Source organism: Numida meleagris, chromosome 7, assembly GCF_002078875.1.
Source record: "Numida meleagris isolate 19003 breed g44 Domestic line chromosome 7, NumMel1.0, whole genome shotgun sequence".
NCBI classification, from domain to species: Eukaryota; Metazoa; Chordata; class Aves; order Galliformes; family Numididae; genus Numida; species Numida meleagris.
This window is the reverse complement of record NC_034415.1, coordinates 26656685-26676838: the sequence shown is the minus strand read 5'-3', so window position 1 is coordinate 26676838 and position 20154 is coordinate 26656685. Positions and strand designations below refer to the sequence as shown.

The 20154-nt window shown below is 39.1% G+C and overlaps 1 protein-coding gene across 13 annotated transcripts in view; it reads right to left on the bottom strand.

The window, feature by feature from the left end:
- The window catches only part of FGGY (FGGY carbohydrate kinase domain containing), a 291340-nt gene that overhangs the window by 101907 nt on the left and 169279 nt on the right, over positions 1–20154 (bottom strand). For 4 of the 13 annotated variants that reach the window (XM_021405281.1, XM_021405279.1, XM_021405282.1 and 1 more), the window contains 4 exons: positions 14081–14293; positions 12166–12277; positions 10494–10645; positions 3399–3487 (listed from right to left, as the gene is read on the bottom strand). In XM_021405281.1, coding sequence (XP_021260956.1) covers positions 3399–3487; positions 10494–10645; positions 12166–12277; positions 14081–14281 — 554 coding nt within the window. In that variant the 5' untranslated portion in view covers positions 14282–14293. Of the gene's footprint in view, positions 1–3398; positions 3488–10493; positions 10646–12165; positions 12278–14080; positions 14294–19179; positions 19312–20154 lie in introns of those variants that run through there. The other 9 variants (XR_002441321.1, XR_002441322.1, XM_021405286.1 and 6 more) reach the window with 6 other exon arrangements.

Below are 20154 nucleotides of genomic sequence, written 5' to 3'. Positions count from 1 at the left end.
AAATACAACAGAGTTGCAGAAGTGCAACTCTGATAAAAACACTCTGTCCATAATACAATTATCTCTAAGTAAATCGGATATCTATTTAGATTTTGTTAGGATAACTTCATCCAAAGCACCATATAAAGAAAAAGTGATCAGAGGTTGTAGATGGTGGGTGGAAGATAGCAGTGAGTCACACTCACCATGAGTAAAAACGCTGAGCCTCTAAAAAGCACTGCTAGTATGTCTGTGAAAAGACAGCTCTTTCTCTCCACAACTGCACTTCTGCAATAAGACCAAAGTATTTCAGTGGCCAAACCAACGTTCACTGTTGTAACCCTGGGGGTAGGAGCAGGAAAGTTGCAAAGTTTTCAAGTTTTTAAACCAGAGAGCTGTCAGAAAAGCTTTTTAATGCACTAGAGTCAGCTTCTGGATCATTCAGAACAGTTGCATGGTCTTTCATCAACTCAAATGAGAAATCATGAAAAGCGAACGCTTTTAATAGGGAATGTTGCAGACAACAATCTTTTAAGAACAATGAGAATCAATGATTTGGAACTCATCCTTTGCAGTTCATAGGCAGATGATATTCACTGAGATATACAGACAGCTCTTCTAAAGAGAGTAGGTAAAAATCTCAGAGTATGTTTGAGTCGCTCAGGTATTCTTACCTGAACTTTCTGCTTATTATATATCCACTGGAAAAAACTTCCCTTGGCAACAAGGTACTTCAGGCCAGCAGAATTGTTTGAAGGTGAAAGACAAACGATTTCATACTCAGAAACACATACCAATAGCTGCTTTCAAATACTTCAAATCCCGGTCACAGGCTGCTTGACTTTGTGCACTGAGCAATTTCTCTGAAGCCAAAAAGACTGTACATCGTTTTTAAATGTTAAACACACACAATATGTTTTAAGGAGCCACTTAAAAATGTGCAGAAGCAAGAGTAATCGTTTCAATGCAAGCAAAAATCCTTCCTATATGAGCGTCCCTGGAATTATTTGAGTTTAGTAAAAGACATACCACCTCAACAGATTAAAAAAAAAAGTCTCTTTTATGAGGGTCAAGTAATGCGTGATTCACAATGACTTAACACTGTGCCTTGCCCTGTGAATAAGCTCCTTTGTGCACAAGGGGAGAAAAGGTGGTAAGAATCTCACACTTGATAAAATCCCACTTCCACGGTATTACGAAAGATCACGAGCAGGATGAAATACTTTACTTCAAACTACAAGGCAGTTCTTAAGAAACAAGTGTGCACAAGGGAAAGTGGAAGATGGGAAAAAAATTAGGTTTGATTCCAAGAAAATATTTCTTGTCCTTCCTTTCTTTTTTTTTTTTTCCCCCTTTTGTTACCACCTAAGACATTCCAGTAGGGCTGAAACAATCAGTTTAATTTGGAGGAGTGCACACTGAGGCAGCAAAGGAGGACATACAAGGACCTACTTTATCAAAAATAGAATAATCTTTTTCCTACTGCTAAATTGGTAATAATAACAGTTACATTTTTAAGTCTGCAGGAAGGCGTCCTCCATCAGCTCTCACACACTACACTATGTTGGAAGTTAGGAGACAGAGAAAGAGGATGCAGAAGGGGATTCTTTAGTATAATACAGCTGCATCTATTAAAAACAAGAGGGGCAGAACTTGGGACAGAGAAGAAGAGCAGGAACTCTCTCCATCAATGCTAGAGATCCCTTTGCTCAAGCAAGAGAAGAATTCTCTTCCAAGTATATCACATTCTCTGGAACTACCTCCCTTTCTTCAAAAACACATTCCAAATAATATTTGACCCCAACCTCACTTGGATCATATTCTACGTTAGCTTCTTCAGCCACCAGCACAAGGTGATCCTTTTATTATTTGCCCACACATTTCACACCATCTATTAACCATCCTAGGATCACAAAGCCAAATTCAAGCTGCTCTTAGAACAAAGTTTCAAGCAGCATCCCACCACGTGTAATACAAAGGTGTTCCAACATATAAGGGCAGATAAAAATGTTTCCCCTGTGTTCTATAAAATATAATTTGTTAGAGGACAAAGTTAAAGAATCTGTAACCACATAAATGTGACATTTAGGCATACCTATTTTCTGGGTCATCATATCTTTTCAACTGCCTCAGAAAGGCTCTCTTAGGATAAGAAGCTAGCTTTCTCCCACACAACTGCACCAAAATTTAAGTAGCACTCGATTTCTAGCACTCTTAAGTTGTTTGTGGAAAAAAAAGGCAGTTACCTTTCGCCCCCTAGACCCTGAGCAAAGGGTGCCAGTTCTAAGCTTTAGTCTTGAGTATTTGCACAATATAGAGACCCTATGGGGCACAGCCTCTGGGAGCCTGGGATTTAGCCTCTTGAACTTGGAGTTGGGTCAGGTGACAGGTCAGCTTACACTGCATGATCGTTTGGGTGAGAGTTCTATTGCTACACAGTTGACAGCTGTACAGAATACAGCAGAATCTGACTATATTTGCAATATTATCTTCCAATTCTTTGTGTAAGAATTTACTATCTTTCACTCTCTTCATTTTTTTTTTCTTTCCTGGTAAAGTCTAACAGCATCTTCCTATAATGCAAAATACATATTTAACAATAGCTGCTTATTAAGGAGACTAACTAGGGAGGAAAGAGCACTCAGAAAAGAAATATATCTGATGCAAATGCATTTTCCATTTCCAGAGACTAAAACTAGCTTCTAACAATTTTCATTTCAGACTGATTTTTGGACAGATACAACTCAACAGCCTCTAATGGAAGTAACTGTGAGCTGTGCTGAGCTGGGTGTGGAATTGGGCCACAAGACTTCTTATTTATTTTTTTTTTTTTTAACTTGACACTGTACCTCACTTTTCAGATGGAGGACTCGTTCATCTGCAAATGCATTTCATTAGATTAAAGTGGCATTAGTACAAAAGACTTTAATGGAGTTCTCTCAAAAGGTGCTGTTCAAGTTACCAGCAAGCACTGCAGGATGCTTTTGGGGAGCAACACAGTATGTGTTTTACAATGAAGTAACCACTTAGATTTTACAAGATGCCTTCCATACTTAAAAGCAGCGTTTTGTTTCAGTTTTCAAAAAGCCAAAAAAATTGTCAACAAAAACAGATTTCAAAGCATTATTAGAAGCTTATTTCACAGTAACAAGAGCAACCATATTTATGTTCCAAAACAGAATACATGGCCAATTGACTGATAGTTGTAGCAACATACTGTATCTGTGAATTACACTGCTCACAGGAACTGTGTTCAGGAATGTGCTATGGAAGCAGGAGATAGGTTCAAGATGTTTTGGAGCAGACTGAATTACAGACAGATGTACGTAACAGCACGCCCAGTCAAAATGAATTAAAGCAAAAACATACATAAGAAAATAGACTAAGATGACCAAATCATCCTGTTACAATTAACATACCTTGCAGAGACACCTGTGGCTTTCCAAGATAAGAAATCCGGAAGATCAAAGAAGTAGCCTGCCTTCTCCCAGCAAGACTCCTGCAAGTTCTAAGGAAAAAATATTTGAGAAATACAGATATTAGAGGTCAGACATGATCACTACCTTATTTTAATGAAATTAAGAAGTCTGTTGTGAGAAAACTGCAATTTCTCCAAATCCAATATTTGGATCTCTCTCTAGATGCCTGTACTGCTCACTTTGCAGTGATTTACTGCCTGAAGAACTGAGTCCTTCTCCTTCTCTGATCATAAGAGCTCCCCAAGAGTTAATGGAGGCACACGGTTCAGATCAATAACGTGGGATCTTTCAGTTCCCAGTCAGCTGCTCAGTGTCAGAGCAGGCAGGCACAAAATCAGCAGACCCCTTACTTTAAAAACATTTGCTCAAAGAATGCCTTACTTTCCAAAACAAACAATTTTATATTTATTACTTCTAAATTTTAAGTGCAGGAAGAAAACAAATACCTCTGAGAGCACACAACAAAGCTTTACAATCTATTAGGCCAGTTGATTAAAGCAAGCAAGAACCTGTAAGCCTCCAATGAAGCTTTCCCCCTCCTCACAATTGCTTTTAAAATCTCCATCAGTTTTTTAAATAACTGAAACAGTGGCTCATGTAAGAGTACATCCTAGCTGGGGTCTTTGGGGCATGGAGCCCTGTGAGGTGGCACAGTCTCAGCAGAAACACACACTAGGTCAACAGTTGCATCTAGCAGGCTATGGCAGAGCTGGAGAGGTACTTCAGAAGTAAGCAAGATGGGAAATTACATTGGTCTTCATCTCTACAGAAGAAATTTAAGGCATGATCTGCTTGCCATATTGTGCCTTTCGGATTTCAGGTCCTACCATTTTCATCTACTCTTCATAAGTTCAGGCAAAGACTCTTGTACTAGATTGCAGAAACAGATTTATTTTTTTTTTAGAAAAGTATTAAACACTATGAGTCTCAATAGCTTACAGAGTTAAAAAAGACTGATCCAATCTCAACTTTTTAACATAAGATACACAACCTTTGCATGCCTGTTCCAAATTTGAGCGTAGTTTACCCACTAGATGTATGTGGCTACTACTTCATCAAATTTAACTTTTTATGTGAAATGTGAAGGTGCTCCTTAGTTTGGTATATAGGTGATTCATCCTATTTCGATCATCCAAACCATTATACATCAGTCTTTAAGAAGCAGCAGAAGTAGACTGGCTATTAGTATTAATCATAAAAGATATTAGATTAAGAACAACTGTGCCCTTCAAGCAAATCTGCTTTATCAGAGATACTCCCTGGATCCTTACTCTATTACTTGAGGAATTCCCAAAAGCCACATGTTAGTGACATTAAAGTATATTGTTTCATGAACATTCAAATGATTCATTCTTTGCCATCTCGATGCTTTGTCATCACCAATTAGTAAAGAAAAAAACCATAGCACATCCTGATGCTGTTTCCAAACTAGTTTAAAAAAGTCTCCATGCTTTTGACACTCACTTAAGTTGACTTAATTTATTTTCACTCATAGTCAGAAATCTGTGACCACATTAAAAGCACCGTGGAAAAGATCCGGGAACATTCCCAATACTGTATTCATATCCTGCATCTCAACCTTCAAACTCACTTGTAAAGAAACTCATTCAACCCTTCAACTGAGGGGCACCCATGGATTCTTCTTTCTTTTTAAAAACAAAACAATCACAGAATCACAAGGGTTGGAAGGGACCTCCAGAGATCAAGTCCAACCCCCCTGCTAAAGCAGGAACCCTGCAGTATGTCACACAGGTAGGTGTCCAGCTGGGTCTTGAGTGTCTCCATAGAAGGTGACTCCACAACCCCTCTGGGCAACCACACAAGAAGTACTATACCTCCCAGCAGTTACTTTTTTTAAAACCTCCAGATAATTCTGAATATCTGTGGACAATGAGTTTAAGAATTATGAAGCACGGGACCTTTTAATCTTCCTGGACAAGAAAGATAAAAGAGAGAGGTGAGGAGAGCTGGTACAGAGGTCAAGGAATCATAGTGGAGGCCATTTCTGCCAAGTCAAAAGATTACCATGAAGCCACGCTGCACAGTTGTGTATCATGTTATGTAAACTGTTCACCTAAGAGTAGGACTGAAATGCACACATGTGTAGAAATGCACATGAGCTCTACTATGCAACAGGATTTTTCAGAGACACATCGAGGAACGTTCTCCTTGAGAATGAGAAAGGAGCTTTCATATTTGTATTTCACTGCTTTGTTGAGGTAGTTTATTTCTGTATTGGAAACTTCCACTTTTACTAGATATATTATTTTCTCATAAGATGCAGTGATCATCAGACATCTAATAGTAGCGAGAATGCCTTTTTCCCCCACACCAGAAGTGAAATATGTATACAAACACCAAAAATTCCCTGATTTTCATTATTGCTAATATAGACTAAATGTGAATTGAAAGATATTAAATGTCATTACAGACAGCTTTTGCATCCAAACTCTGCTGGCCACTGGATTAATTTAAGATGGGCTAGAAGTAAAACTTATGATTTACCACAGGGCATTGGTCTGTATTTCATGGCTACTTATCAGTCAAAACCCACGCATTCAGAAACCATTCCAAACTGGTGTGTGAGAAACCTAGATTAAAACCATCAGGGACAGATGGAATTAGAAAAATGTTTTACCGTTTAGTGTAAAAAAGAAAGTTGGCATGAGCATTCCAGTTCCATATCAGGTCAAGATCTAAGTCATCTGAAAATGAGACACGCTCACTGAATAATAGTCTCCTTTTCCCAATTCAACCTGAACTTTGAATCTCAATCTCCCAGGCAATCAGTACAAACAGACTAAAGACAACGCACACACTCACGAGGATATAAGAAACTCATGTTCCACACCCTATTCCAACTCAGACAAAGCAAGAACTTAGAACTTACATCTCCCACACTTCAGAACTAACGCCAAATCATGTGACAGAGCCCTTCCCAGACACCCAAGATTAGCTGTAGGCAGTGTTAATATCTTTGCCAGAGCCAAGGCTGCAAACTGATCAGTTTTGCAACTATCAACTGCACTCAAATAACTGTTATAAAAAACAACAAGCAAAAGAAATAAAGTAAAACACACAAAACCCCCTACCTCCACAAAAAAAAAAAACAACCCACTAACTGAATTACCAGAGTCATAAGGCTGGAACTGTGTTCTTGGGGCTCAGAGGCCACCTTGGAAAGTAAGCTGTAAGGATGAGGCTACTGCCAAAGGTGGAAAAAACTGCTTTGGTGCATCACACTGCCTCCATAGCCAAGACACTGTCTTAGACATCTGCAGGTGTTTCCAAATCCCTGAAGCGGCCTCAAGGTAGCACCAAAAGTCAGGCAAATATCATAGTGCAGGTCAGAAGTAGCCACTTGCATGACAGAAACACAGACCACCAGAGCTGTAAGAAGGAAAATCTGTGGGAATGTTCATAAACCTCATCACATTGTAACAGAGTTGAAAGATAGAGCTGAAAGACAGACTAAGCAGAACATTCTCAGAGGTGCAGGTGTTTCAAACGTTCCAGATGTTAATCCTCTTTTTTTTTTTTAAAAGGCCATTTTGCTTAATTAGCAACTGCTACTTAAAGCCCGACTCAATAGTATGAAGTACAATCTATGCAAACATGTCTAAATTATGTATGGATTTTGATAGCAAAAAGCTGTTAAAGCATTTATAAACAATTCTTATTGAGAGTTTAGTTTGAAACCCAGTAGTGTGGACTCTTCACTGAACATGGAGTTGAGAGCTTTTTATTGGTAAAAATCTTACCAGATCCATTCAACAATACAAAATCAGCTGCAAGTGCAATAAAGGAGAGGACATGCACGAACAAATATGTTGCTGCCAAGCTAATGCCTCTCCATAGCCAGGAAAACAGACGTTTTAATTGTTTCTGCAAGTTACCCCATTGGCTGGCAAGCTGCAAGCCATGGGTGTACAAAAACAAACTAAAAGAACGATGATGCAAAATAAACGGTTGTGACTGTAACTGAAGATGTGCACAGAAAGATCACTGAGCAATGTGCCATAAAAAATATTTATTCAAATTGAGAATCATCACTTTAGTTATTAATTGCAAAGGACTTACGCTAGTCATTCGCTCTGTTAAGCAATTTTTTTTTTTTTGCTGCAGGGAGAATCTTCTTTGCTCTTATGATACTTAAATATGAGGTGTGAAAATACACTATAGGAAAACTGCATTTCATCTGGGGACAGTTACCAAGCAAATACCTATTCCCAGTTCAGCATGCCCCACCTATCTGGAATATGCTATGGCATATGGGATGAATCTTTTTTTCGGAAATAGCTGATTTGTAATGCCATTAGTATGACAAAAATGTAACAAGCATCCTCCTGTTTTGGCACAAGCCACAATCAAATCTCCAGCCAAAAATTAGTAAACAAGATTCTTTCTTCTGCTACCTCTGGGAAAAAAAAAATGCTAACAGATTAATTCCAGAGCAGGACCAACGGTCCCCTCAGCTCTTACACTGCTTTGTTCTTGCTGCTGTGGTGCTGGTTTGCCTCACTATGGATACAGTAATCACAAACTCACATTGTATAGGGATATGAATCTGCAGCAAAACAGTCTTCAAGTTATGAGTGCATACGTACATTTACAGCTCATACCCACACACCTAGCCACCAAAACTAGCTATGCATTTATTCAGTCGGTCAACACACTAATTCTCTAGCCAAAGTCAGTAAAGCAAAACAGCCTGCCTAGAAAAACTGCAAAAAAAAAATGGACCTGCAACTAGAGAGGGAAAAAAAAAACACACAAAACTACTGCAATAAGATTTTGCAAGATAATTCTAAAAACAATAGAAATCTAAGGGAATTATAGCAAGATAAGTGAATTATCTAGTTATTCTGAAAGATCCAGTAACTAAGAACTACTTTCTTTTTCAGAGAAGTTTACATTTTTACTTATCTTACTGAGTTCAGGAAGACTTTGTCAGAATTATCTTTCAGCTGGTTTCTAAATATTTGTGAAAGGATAATGATTCTTTTTTTTCCAACTTTATCTACAACATTCCACACTCTTAATTCAGCTGACAGCATTCCAAATTCAAATGTGGCTGTACCCACAGAAAGTAGATTTTAAAAAAAATGATACATTCATTTTGGTTTACATATGTTGCAGGTTTAACAATGGACCCTATCAGCACACAAGGGGCAAAGAAACAAAATGGTGCTCCTAAGTGGGCCACAGATGTGCACACTTTGACAAGAAAGCCCCATAAGCTATCCAGTAGCTGCATTCAGTTGAACATTTACTGCAAAAAGGCCTACAGATAAACTACACATGCAGTGGTGACTTTGCCATACGAGCACCTATCTTCAGTCACAAACATCAGGACCCTCCAATTAATTTCTTGTAGATCAGCCACTAGATGCCAGGGGGTAAAATGATTCAGCAGTGATCGAACTAAATTGAATGTAAGCCAATACAAGTCAAACAAAAGGCTGCAAAGAAACCTATTAGGTCTTCCACAATTTGGTTTCTTAATTTGAAATCTAAATGTGATAGAGTGAAAGAGTTGAAAGAATAGAATATGCTCTTAAGTCTCTACTTTCTAGTTAAGTTTCTATTCTCTGTACAGTAGAAACATGAAGAGAAGAAACACAACAGATAAAATACTACATGGAGAAGAAAAATAAAGAAGCTGATGAGAATAACTTGCAATTTGGAAGAATAACTGCAACACCCCTCCACAAATAAATACAAGTCATTTATAACAGAAAAATTACAAGAGATAAAGACCGGTATCTACTTCTTGTATAATTAAGTCAGCTCACTCGTCACAGTGAGTGAGGTCATCTTCAGTTTAAATCCTTGTAACAAAAGATGACAGAAATGAAAGAGCACAGTTAGGTCACCTTCCCTTTCTCCTTTCTCTTCATTACTTACAGCAATTCAGAGTAAATTTGATAAGTCACATTCTTTAGGAATACCTAAAACTGTTTAGATGAAAATTCAAATAATAGAAATTCCTTTGCAGAAACACAGTGTCAGGTAATGATAGGGGAGATTGAGGGTAGATGTCAGGAGGAAACTTCTCACTGAGAGGTTGGTGAGGTGCTGGAAAGAAGTCGCAGATGCCCCCTCCCTGGAGGTGTTCAAGGGCAGGCTGGATGGGGCCCCGGCCACCCAACTCTAGTGAGTGGTCTAGTGGGTGGCAACCCTGTCTGCAGCAGAGAGTTTGTGCTCAGTGACCTTTGAGGTCCCTTACAACTCAAGCCATTGCACTGAAACTGGCAAAAAGTAATTTACACTTGGACAAGCATCAACACCAAACGTGAACAGCTGACTACAGGAGGTTTTGAAAAATTCAAGTGGTGAGCATTTTTCCTTTTACCTGACAGTTATTAAAAATCTGTACGTCATCCTGTAACATACAAAACACAAGACAGAAGTGGAGTTCCACATTTTGAACAGAGCATTTCCTTCTACAGATGATCTACTTCCTAGAGACTACATGCAACTAAACTGTTCAGCTCCTTCTTGGACAGCTGATGAAGCTCTAACTAGATTTCTGTATCAGCAGCCAAAGACATCACGCTCCCTCGCTGCTGGATGCAAGGTCTCAAAGGCAGTATCTCTGGCAAGGATACCCAATGTTGAGAAAGTGCTGCTTTCACATTGATACAAAACCATCCCAGAACTAGAACCTAAGCCCCTTTAAGCATGTTCAGCTACAGTATTTTAAACATGCATACACCTCCATAACTAAACGCTACGATACTTCCAGGACACATTCATCACCTGCACCTACATTACTGAATATATCTTATCTTAAAAATACATAAGAAAAGCATATCAAATGTTTCCATTGAGAAAAACTGAAACTGAAAATTTATAAATAATCAAGTGGTAAAAAATCTCAAAACATTTTCATCACATCTGAGGGCTGGCCTTACGTAGTACATCTCTGAGCTCAATGCTAAGGTCAAAGAACTTTGTTTCTGGAATCTTATTCTCAGGCATTAACAAATAAAATGATATTAAAAAATGCTACGCAATCTTAGAGGTACTCACTTCCTTTATCCATAACAACTTAGGTGGCTGCATTTCCACAGACATCACTCCCCCGACATATCTCAAAACCCTGTGTTGCGTTGCATTGATGCGATCTACTTGGCTGACTGCACGATGGTCCATCCACATAATAACATTCCTATTGTTTTGTCCTTTAAAATACAATAAAATAAAACAAAGATTCTTTTAGGTCTTGTACAATTCCACCTCAATACTCTAAGTCACTAGACTGCAAGCCGCTTCACACTTTCACTTCTGCATGGAAAACTCAAGTACTTAAATGCACCAATAATTCACAGTAGATACCTAAAGATAAAATTCTGGCCAACCTTAAGACATGCTGAGGGCTGAGGACGCTGACTAAAACTAGTCAGGCTTGTGAGAAAACCTATGCTCTTGTAAAGTACGTTTATTCAAAGAGCCCAAACTTCTTGACATAGTACAGGTTCATTTTAAAACACAAAACATCATTTTGGTGATTAAGAATAAAAAAATATGACAAAATCTGAGCAATTAAGTTATAAACTGAAATGAATTTGGCCAATGAACTTGGCCAGGCAATTAACTACAGAGTTATAGGGATTCTTTTTCCTATTCTATTGTTAAGAGAAAACTACCCAAAATTATTTCAAAAATACTTTCATGGGAGTAGTTTATTCAAATAAGTTTATTTTTGATACGGAAGGCAAAAGCGTTTAGCAAGTCTGGGTAACACATCAGAACAAAAAGCAAAAACCATTTTAATTAAATTAACCTACAAAGGACCTACTAAACGGGTGAAAGAGTAATCCAAGAGACACTCCACATTACTCTCTTGCCGAGTACACTCCACACTCAGCTTCATAGAAGACACACTCATGCATATTTAATCTTGAAGATGTACTCCAAGACAGGTCAGATCTATGAGAAACAACACCATGCTGAATATGGATTCAAATACAATTTAGACCTCTGAAACTGCCCGAACTCAGACCAGTGCATGCCCAGTGTGACAGTATTCTGTCTGTTCTTGTCTTTATACTTGATAATGTTGTTTAAAGTCCAAGTTCTTGGGGATATTGGACGGCAAAAAATGAGAACTGAATTTGATTCAGAAGACCAAAATAGCCCCAGACATCATTAGACACCAAACAGATCAAAGACACTCAAACTGAAAAGTAAATAATCTTTCCTAAATTTAGCAAAGGACATTTTGGAAGCAAAGCTGCTTTTTTTTTTTTTTTTTTTAGGAATAGGAAATAACAAATATACATGAGAAAAGAAAGGGTATAACAACAGAATTGTGATTATGGCCATGTAACTACTGAATTAGCAAACACCCAACCATAAACGGGATTCTGTGAGGAAAAAAAATTAAGACTTCTGAAGCATTGACTTAAAAATTAATAAAACTTTTTTTTTTTTTAAGAAAAGAAAAAGGTATCAGACTGTTTCAGAGGTTTAGCACTGTCCTAGACGAAGACAGAACATCCTTCCTTTAGCCAGTGTGGACAGATATTTACACACACAAGAAAAGCTATGATTAGTAAGTTGGAACAAGGATGAAACACATAGAATTAAAGATGAGCAGAGACTTCTCTGAAGGGCAGTCTCTCTGAACCAGTATGAATGAATTTAGTGTTCAGATGCCAAACAGAAAGCAACTCATCTCACTTTTGTGCTGGAGTCTTACCTTCTGAGTTGACCGCCAAAGGTTGGAACTGTTTATCCACAACAACAAGGGAACATGTAGCATCAAAACCAACCCCTCGAATCTGGCTGGCATCAACACCACAGACAACTTTCTGAAAATATATAAAACATACACAAACACAAATAAATCCATATATATGACCTACCATGCAAACTAATGAGCACAGACAACAAGTTACAAGTTAGAAATACGAACTCCAACTACAAAAACTTAGAGATTCAGTATTCTTTAATATCTCAATCTGAATGCTAATAGAGATGTAGCAAATCGTCAAAATTTATTTGGTTTTCAAAACCCAATCTGAATGCTAATAGAGATGTAGCAAATCGTCAAAATTTATTTGGTTTTCAAAACCGTATTCAAACTTATTCTCTTTCAGCTCATTAATAGGCTTTAAATCTTTCTAGCACTGTTATCTCTTTTCTGAAAGTTCTGCTGCATATGAAACATGGAGACAGGATTAGGGCTATGCATCTCCATCACTTACTTCACTTTGCCACCTGCAAACTGAGCGATCTTATGGAACTGCTCTGGTAATACTGTGCCACAGTTTTTGTTATGAAATGAAGGGTCTCAAAAAAAGGTTGCTGTCAACTTGGTCAAAACCTATAGCAGTGCTAATGTGTCTGTAATGCATATCTTTTCAGAAACTCTGCTATCAAGAGTTTGGAAAGCATACTTTCAGAAAATAATCTGAAAAACTCATCACCCCAAAAGATCTGAACTTCATGGCTTCAAGCAGCACCGAGAAAAAAATATATACATACAACATCCACATGGATCAAGTGCCAAGTGAGGTTGCAAGACACCTAAAATGTAATGCAGTAATAAATTGCCACTTCTCAGCAACAATAAAAATATCATGATCTTAATTAGTACTATAAAGAAAGACTTTAGACTTGCCACAGTGCCAGTGTCTTACTGGCTTCGTAAAGCCAAAGTTCCAGAGACCCTATTTTATTGCTTAAATATAAAAGATTGTACTTAACGAGCAAGAAAAAAAGCAATTCACGGAGAAAAATCAAATAACTTGCTCGGTCTCAACATCAAGCTGCTTTTCCCTGTCATTCCAGTCGCTTTTCCTTCCACTCCCCTCACCATGTCTCCATCTCAGAGCATTTCTGCAGAGCTAAGCTCAATGATGTTTGAAAAGGCTGATCAATAGCAAGGGAACAAGTGAACTGCCTATCTGCAAGTTACAAAGCATATCATGAATATTAAAAAGAAAATAACCTTAGATCATGGACCTGGCTGTGGCTTTATTAAAGAGGATGAAATGGTCTGCATGTGGACTGCCAAGCAAGGTGAGTCATTTACTTTCACCATTAGCAGGTACAGGTGGATCCTTGGATCCCTTATAAGGTTTATTTCAGTCTATTTTTAAGCTTGATACTATCTACAAATATATATAATTTATTTCAGTTTTATAACAGCAGAGAGATCATGGGTGATAGACATCATATTAGGCACCATCCATAAAATAGACCAAACTTTTCTACAACAACCACTCCCTTGTGGCCGTGGCGCAACACCTTGCACACCTCTAAAGGTCTGCATTATCAGGTTTTCTTTGTGGCTAAAACATATAGCAGTGAAACAAAAATCCCTGAGGTGAATCCTGAAGGCAGTGGGAAAAGCCTTCCTTAGACCTAACAGCAAAAAGGAAAGGCTTTCCTTCCTCTTTTCAGTTATATCACTCTGGCCTTCTGCTCCTCACTTAGATAACAGACACTGTGAAGCTATAGGTGCCTTTAATGTATGAGGGTGGTTACATGTTATACAGTAACACAGAGGAACTGAATGTTAAAGGCCAGTGACTGGAAGACTTCAAACTTTCAAAATTTGAAGCGCTGCTTTGAAACACATCTCCTTCATTTTCTTTTTCTTCAGATACCTTGGTGACTGCGCAGCAAGCAGCCCATATGTCAGCAGAGGATTGTTCGTAGTGGTCTGGTTGAGGTTCCCAGATCTGGATTGGTTGCTCCGCATGCTTTGCTACTGTCCCAAACTCGTCTACCAAAGCTGCACGAACACTTGCTGATCCAACATCAATTCCAACATAGTATTTTACTGAAGTCTGCCTCTTACTGTGCATTTTCAATAATGCCTGTGAGGGAAAATAAACAAATAAACAAACAAATGGAGTTTAAAAAACAGATGAAATGACAAGCAAATGTGCTGAACAGGAAAAGAGAGATGCTGTGTAAGTGCTTTGCTTGGTAACTTTTTTGCAGCAAGTCTTCACATCACATTTGTTAATTAATTTAAGTTTTCAGATCTTGCATGAGTTGTTCTGTTTTTTATCTTAAATGTTTGTAACTGATCTAGGGAACCTGCTCTAGCAGGGGAGTTGGACTGGATGATCTCCACAGGTCCCCTTCAACTCCTACGGTTCTCTGAATCTGTTTGCATCTAAGTTGCATGGTATGGAAGTTCCTGAAAAGCAAAATGTCAACTTGCATGTAAGAGTATGTGTGCTCTGATAAAGCTCACACATGCACACAACCAAAGAACTGAACAGTAGTCATACACTATCAACTCTGTATAAAGGCAGAAAGAAGGAAGGGGACAGGAAGCAAAGGGAAAGGTATGGATGCAAACTCAGCACTAATTGGGAGCCGATGCCTTACACATTCAAACCAGAGACTCCTGGGCTTTCCTGAATTCTGGCAGATGGGGAAGCTGCTAACGAGCAGTAAATTGGATTCATTTGTGAAAAAGACAGGAAGTAACATCACAGCCATGTCAATGCATCGATGCAAACAAATTAGACTCCTGAAGCAGTGAAAGGGGTTGTGTGCCTGGCTCCACTGAACTCTGAACTGTAGCAGGATGAGAAGCCAGGAGCTGATGCCTCCCATGTAGCCAACAAGGCAGTGAGTGGCAAATCACTGCAGGACAAGACAGTGAGTCAGGCTGAATTGTGCAGAGTCTGAAAACTGTTTCCTCCTCCCCACAAAAAGTGGTGTGATGCTGATAATTAAAATAAGTGAGTGATAATCTGGCACATCTTACCCAACTTTGAGCCTTGCAAGGAAAAAGATGAAAAAATGAACTGCTTAGGTTTCTAAGAGCTACCCACTATGAATCCACATGATTTTAAAGATTTAGAAAATAATTTGCTGAAATTACTTCATTAAGTTATGAGAACATCCCAGGAAATCTGTGCCTGCTTACTGGCAACCTGGAAGAACAAAGTGAGCCTAAACTGATTGATTTAATTGTTCACAATGAGTTGCTTACTTCACTGTATCACACTTAAATAAATGACATTTTATATAGCAACAAATGCACTGTACTTAATTTCTAAGCTTTTCCTTAATTAATAGTTAACATTAACATTTAATCAATCTGGGAAATGATACAAAGTATTTGATAGGTCACACAAGCACCATGTCAGTGCTTGTATGAATCTCCTATGAATCAAGCCTCTGAACCATGCAAAACTCAGCTGGCACTTTCAGAAAAGGAAAATATCAATTATCATTTGATCATTTACGGAGAACCAAAAGAGCTGTACCTGAAACCAGCCCAGCTATCCCAAACAAGTGACCTGGATGACATCTGCAAGTGGAAGACTGGTTGTTTAGGGGGAAGGATATGGAAGAAGGGGGAAAGATTCTGAAAGTACTGCTTAGCAAAACAATAGGGTTGTTCACATTTCAAATTAACTCTACATATGATTTTTTTGGAAATAGCTAATTTGAGGCTTAGAATACACAAAGCACAATAGAAAAAACATTAAAACCCCAAACTTAGTTCTCTTTTTATCTTCACACAATAAAAGCTGATCATACAGCCATGTCAATTGCACTCCGTTTTAGAAGTAATGCTTGTACACCAAAGCACCTATCACATAGCATTCTGCATGCACAATGGTAGGTTGTACACATCATTAGCTTTTAAAAATAACACAAACTAGATTAAAATACAAATCAAAGCTAGAGGGTACACTGCAGTACTGGTAGAAACCCTAGCCACTCTCCTTCAGCATCCTGATTCTGTGCGGTAGATCAGGTGCAAATACACACTAATCTCACTAAGCAAGGTCATCTGCTCAAGAGATGAGCAATCAGCTAAAAATAATGGTGTGCCATGAGGCTAACACCTAGGAATATTGGCAAGAAAGCTCACTTTATTTTCTTGGCCCTGTCTCTATGACCTGGTCAGGCTGACAAAAGCTAATGCCTCCTTCAAAGAGAGGGCAATCCTCCTGCTATCAGTGATTAATACAGCATCTGTCAGCTGGGACACTTACAGCACTCTGCATCTTCCTCTTAGCCCTTGGCTGTAAAAGGAGTTTTAAGACATTCTTATCAACAGATGATGTTCAGTTTTTAATGTTGCACTCAGTCTCCCCAAAGCTGAAAAGCCTGGCAGCAGGTGCTGCTAGCTATCTGCTAGAAAGTTTACTGTAAGGAAGAAATCGCATGGAACTATTCGTGCTCCTACCTCGTGCATTTCCCACTTCTCCCCTAGTTTGGCACTGCCTTTAGCTGCTGACTCATAAGAAGAGAATAAGCCACAAGTTGCAAAGCCTTTTTTTTTTTTTTAAAAAAAAACCATAGGCAAATCTTTCTAACTTTTCACAAACAGCAAAAGGAGTACTTCACTTTACATCCTGCCTCCTCACACACAGCATTACTCCCGGCTACTTCCTCTCCCTGCATGGCAGCATCAATTTTAGCTTACTAATGTATTTGGCTGGTTAGAGAAAAATTTAACAGATGCTAGAAAATTAAGCTCATAGTACCTCCTACTCACACAAACATTTGAGATCTGGAACCCAATCAGCCCATGTAATGTTTACTCTCCCTTTTTCCTTACTAAGTAACCAGGACGCACATGTGTGAGTGATCGTGCAGGATGCCGAGTTTGTCCGTGTGCTCAAACAGCATCTATCAGTTTATGAATATACCCAATTTTATTTGTCAGTTGATGGACATGAGCAAGAAACCATTATGTGACAGACCTGAAAAATGAGCACAACAGACCTATTTAAAATTGCATTTCTCCGAGCAAAAGTCACCTAGCATTACAAAGAAATACTTTGCTATCTTACAGAAAAAGGCTAAAAGTAAAAGTAAACCTTTTCTCAAGTACAGCAAGCAGCCACTGCTGTTCAGAGCATGGAGTCTCTAAAAAAGGATCTGATCTGCTTGCAAAAACATCACTGGATGCCAAGGGCTTTTCTGGAATGCCACTCACATTCCACAGGAAGCACTGTCATCTCCAGGTCATAAGTGTCACCAACCAGGGAGTCTGCCTAAGGTGATCTTGAGGACCTTAGAACTCAGTAATGAGGTTGACTGAAAATATTTAGCCAAAGTACTTCATTAAGAATTTGAAGATGAATGTTCTCATTCTGTTTTCTTTACAAAATATTCCTTTGGTACAAGAGGAGACTTCAAATTAGAAATGGAACTGAGAGCAGGAAGAAGGTCCCAGCACAAACTTCCTGTTTTGGAATCTGGGCACCAACACTTATTGCACATGCAAATGAAATATTGTTTTGCAGCAAAACTCAGTTTTGCATTTTGTATCTATAGGAATCTTTGCATACAGTTCCTGCAGTTAATATAATAAAAAATAAAGAACCAGAAAAACAGTTGAAGACACAAGTCCTACAGGTGAACAGTCACAGGTCAACTCCTTGAGCATAATACTCCTAAAAATACATCAAAATATTTGATGCGTGGATGATGCATGTCTATGTGGCAGCGTAGTAACGTATCTGAGACAGAGCAGGCAGATTCCTGCAGCCAAGAGAAAAAGGCCCCTAAAGCTGCAATCCAGCTTTGCCTGTGTGCTGCAGACTGGGGCCTCATACATACAAGTTACTATTTGAGCTTGCAAACAGAAAGAGAAAAGAGAATCATAGAATGGCTTGGGTTGGAAGGGACCTCAAGGATCATCAAGCTCCAACCCCCCTGCCATAGGCAGGGCTGTCAACCTCCACATCTAATACTAGACCAGGCTGCCGAGGGCCCCATCCAACCTGGCCTTGAACACTTCCACGGACGGGGCATCCACAACCTCTCTGGGCAGCCTGTTCCAGCACCTCACCACTCTCATAGTAAAGAGCTGATATCCAACCTAAATCTTCCCTCCTTCAACTTAAAACCATTTCCCCTTGTCCTGCCATTATCTACCCTTGTGAAGAGTTGACTCCCCTCCTATTTATAGGCTCCCTTTAGGTACTGGAAGGCTGCAGTGAGGTCACCCCGCAGCCTTCTCTGAACAAGCCCAGCTCCCTCAGCCTGTCTTCGTAGGGGAGGTGCTCCAGCCCTCTGATCATCTTGCTGGCCCTCCTCCGGACCCTCACTAACAGCTCCCTGTCTTTCCTGCACTGGGGGCCCCAGACCTGGATGCAGTACTCCAGATGGGGCCTCACGAGGGCAGAGTAGAGGGGGACAATCACCTCCCTCTCCCTGCTGGCCACTCCTCTTCTGATGGAGCCCAGGCTACCATTTGCCTTCCGAGCTGCAAGAGCACACTGCTAGCTCATGTTAAGCTTTTCATCCACCAGGACTAAAACTGCTAGCACAGGACAAGCCAGATTTCCCTCCAAACACTAAAAAAAGCAGTGGTCTCTTTCTTTGCAAATCACAGCAGGGACAGAATGCCTTTTCAAATAAGCATTTATGATCAAAGAGCTGCAGCATATAATAAATATTTATATGGCCCATTAAATAATAGTCTATATAAATATTATCCAAGATGTACATGCTGGAAACCACAGACTTCCCAGTTTATCCTTAAACAAATGTGCTAGTTTTCCCACATAGGCAATGAAAAAAAAAAAAACAGGGGGTGAAACTGTCATTTGCAAAAATATTTGTTTAAAAAAATAAAATAAAATCCTTAACATTGATTACATTAATTTAAAAGGTCTAACTAAGTACTAAGTAACCAGATGACCGCTCATTACAACTAACTACTAAATTCCATTTGCCCTACCTTATTTCACAGTTATCAACTCGCAGGACATACCTTTCTGTTAAAGCTACAGGACAGAGGGCTGCACACTCGCATGCACACAGGCTGAAGCTCAGCAGTATTTATCAGCTACAAGTACAGCTTTCGTGGTTTCATGAGATTAAATAAAAGGAATTGTGAAGGACTGGCACGTCTCCTTTAAACTTTGATCTTTGGAACGCTGCAGGCTGCCCAGACCCAGAGATCATGGGTAAACAGTGTGTTTTTAGTAGTGCAGCTGTGCTTTTCTATGGATTACTGGGAAAAAGATTAACAGGCTCAAATTAGGCTTCATAATCTTAGTGTGAAACGATCTAAATATGTTAAATAAAAGGTGTTTGTCAGTTGTAGAAAGGAGATAAAATGAAATAAGCATTTTTGGCATTACATACGAAATTCAACACTGTTGCCTTTCTAGGGTTCCAGTAAGCTAACAGAACTGGTGGTAGAAGAGCGGCAATCTCTGCTTGAACGTTCCTTTTCCAGGATCTTTAATTCCTGTTTGGATGTGAAGAGACAAAGAAGGTGCATTTCTGTGGGAAAGTGAGAACAGATGGAAATGCTGAAGGCCAGTATTAATATAGAATGCTGCCCAAGGGACTACGCTATAGCTATCAACAAGCACTTATTTTTCCGCTATCCAACAGCAAATGAAACAAAAACAAGGAACAACAACTGTCCATTCCCTAGTAAATTCTGTGGAGCCTTTTCACATCCTAGAACAAGGGAAAAAAGATGAACACTGTGGGATGATCTCACTTTGGTAGCAGAATCAGATCCCTACACCTAGTCCCATAACACCCAGACTGTTCCTCCAAAGCTTCCCTCCTTGCCCTCCCCCCAGCGCTGTAATAACATCTCAATAAATCCTAACACAGGTCTGGAAATATTCTACTACTTTCTAGTATCTGCTTTTTTCCCCTCTATAAATTATTCACTATGTACTAATCTCCTGTAATGTCTCTCCGTATCTTTTTTTTTCCCCCCTCT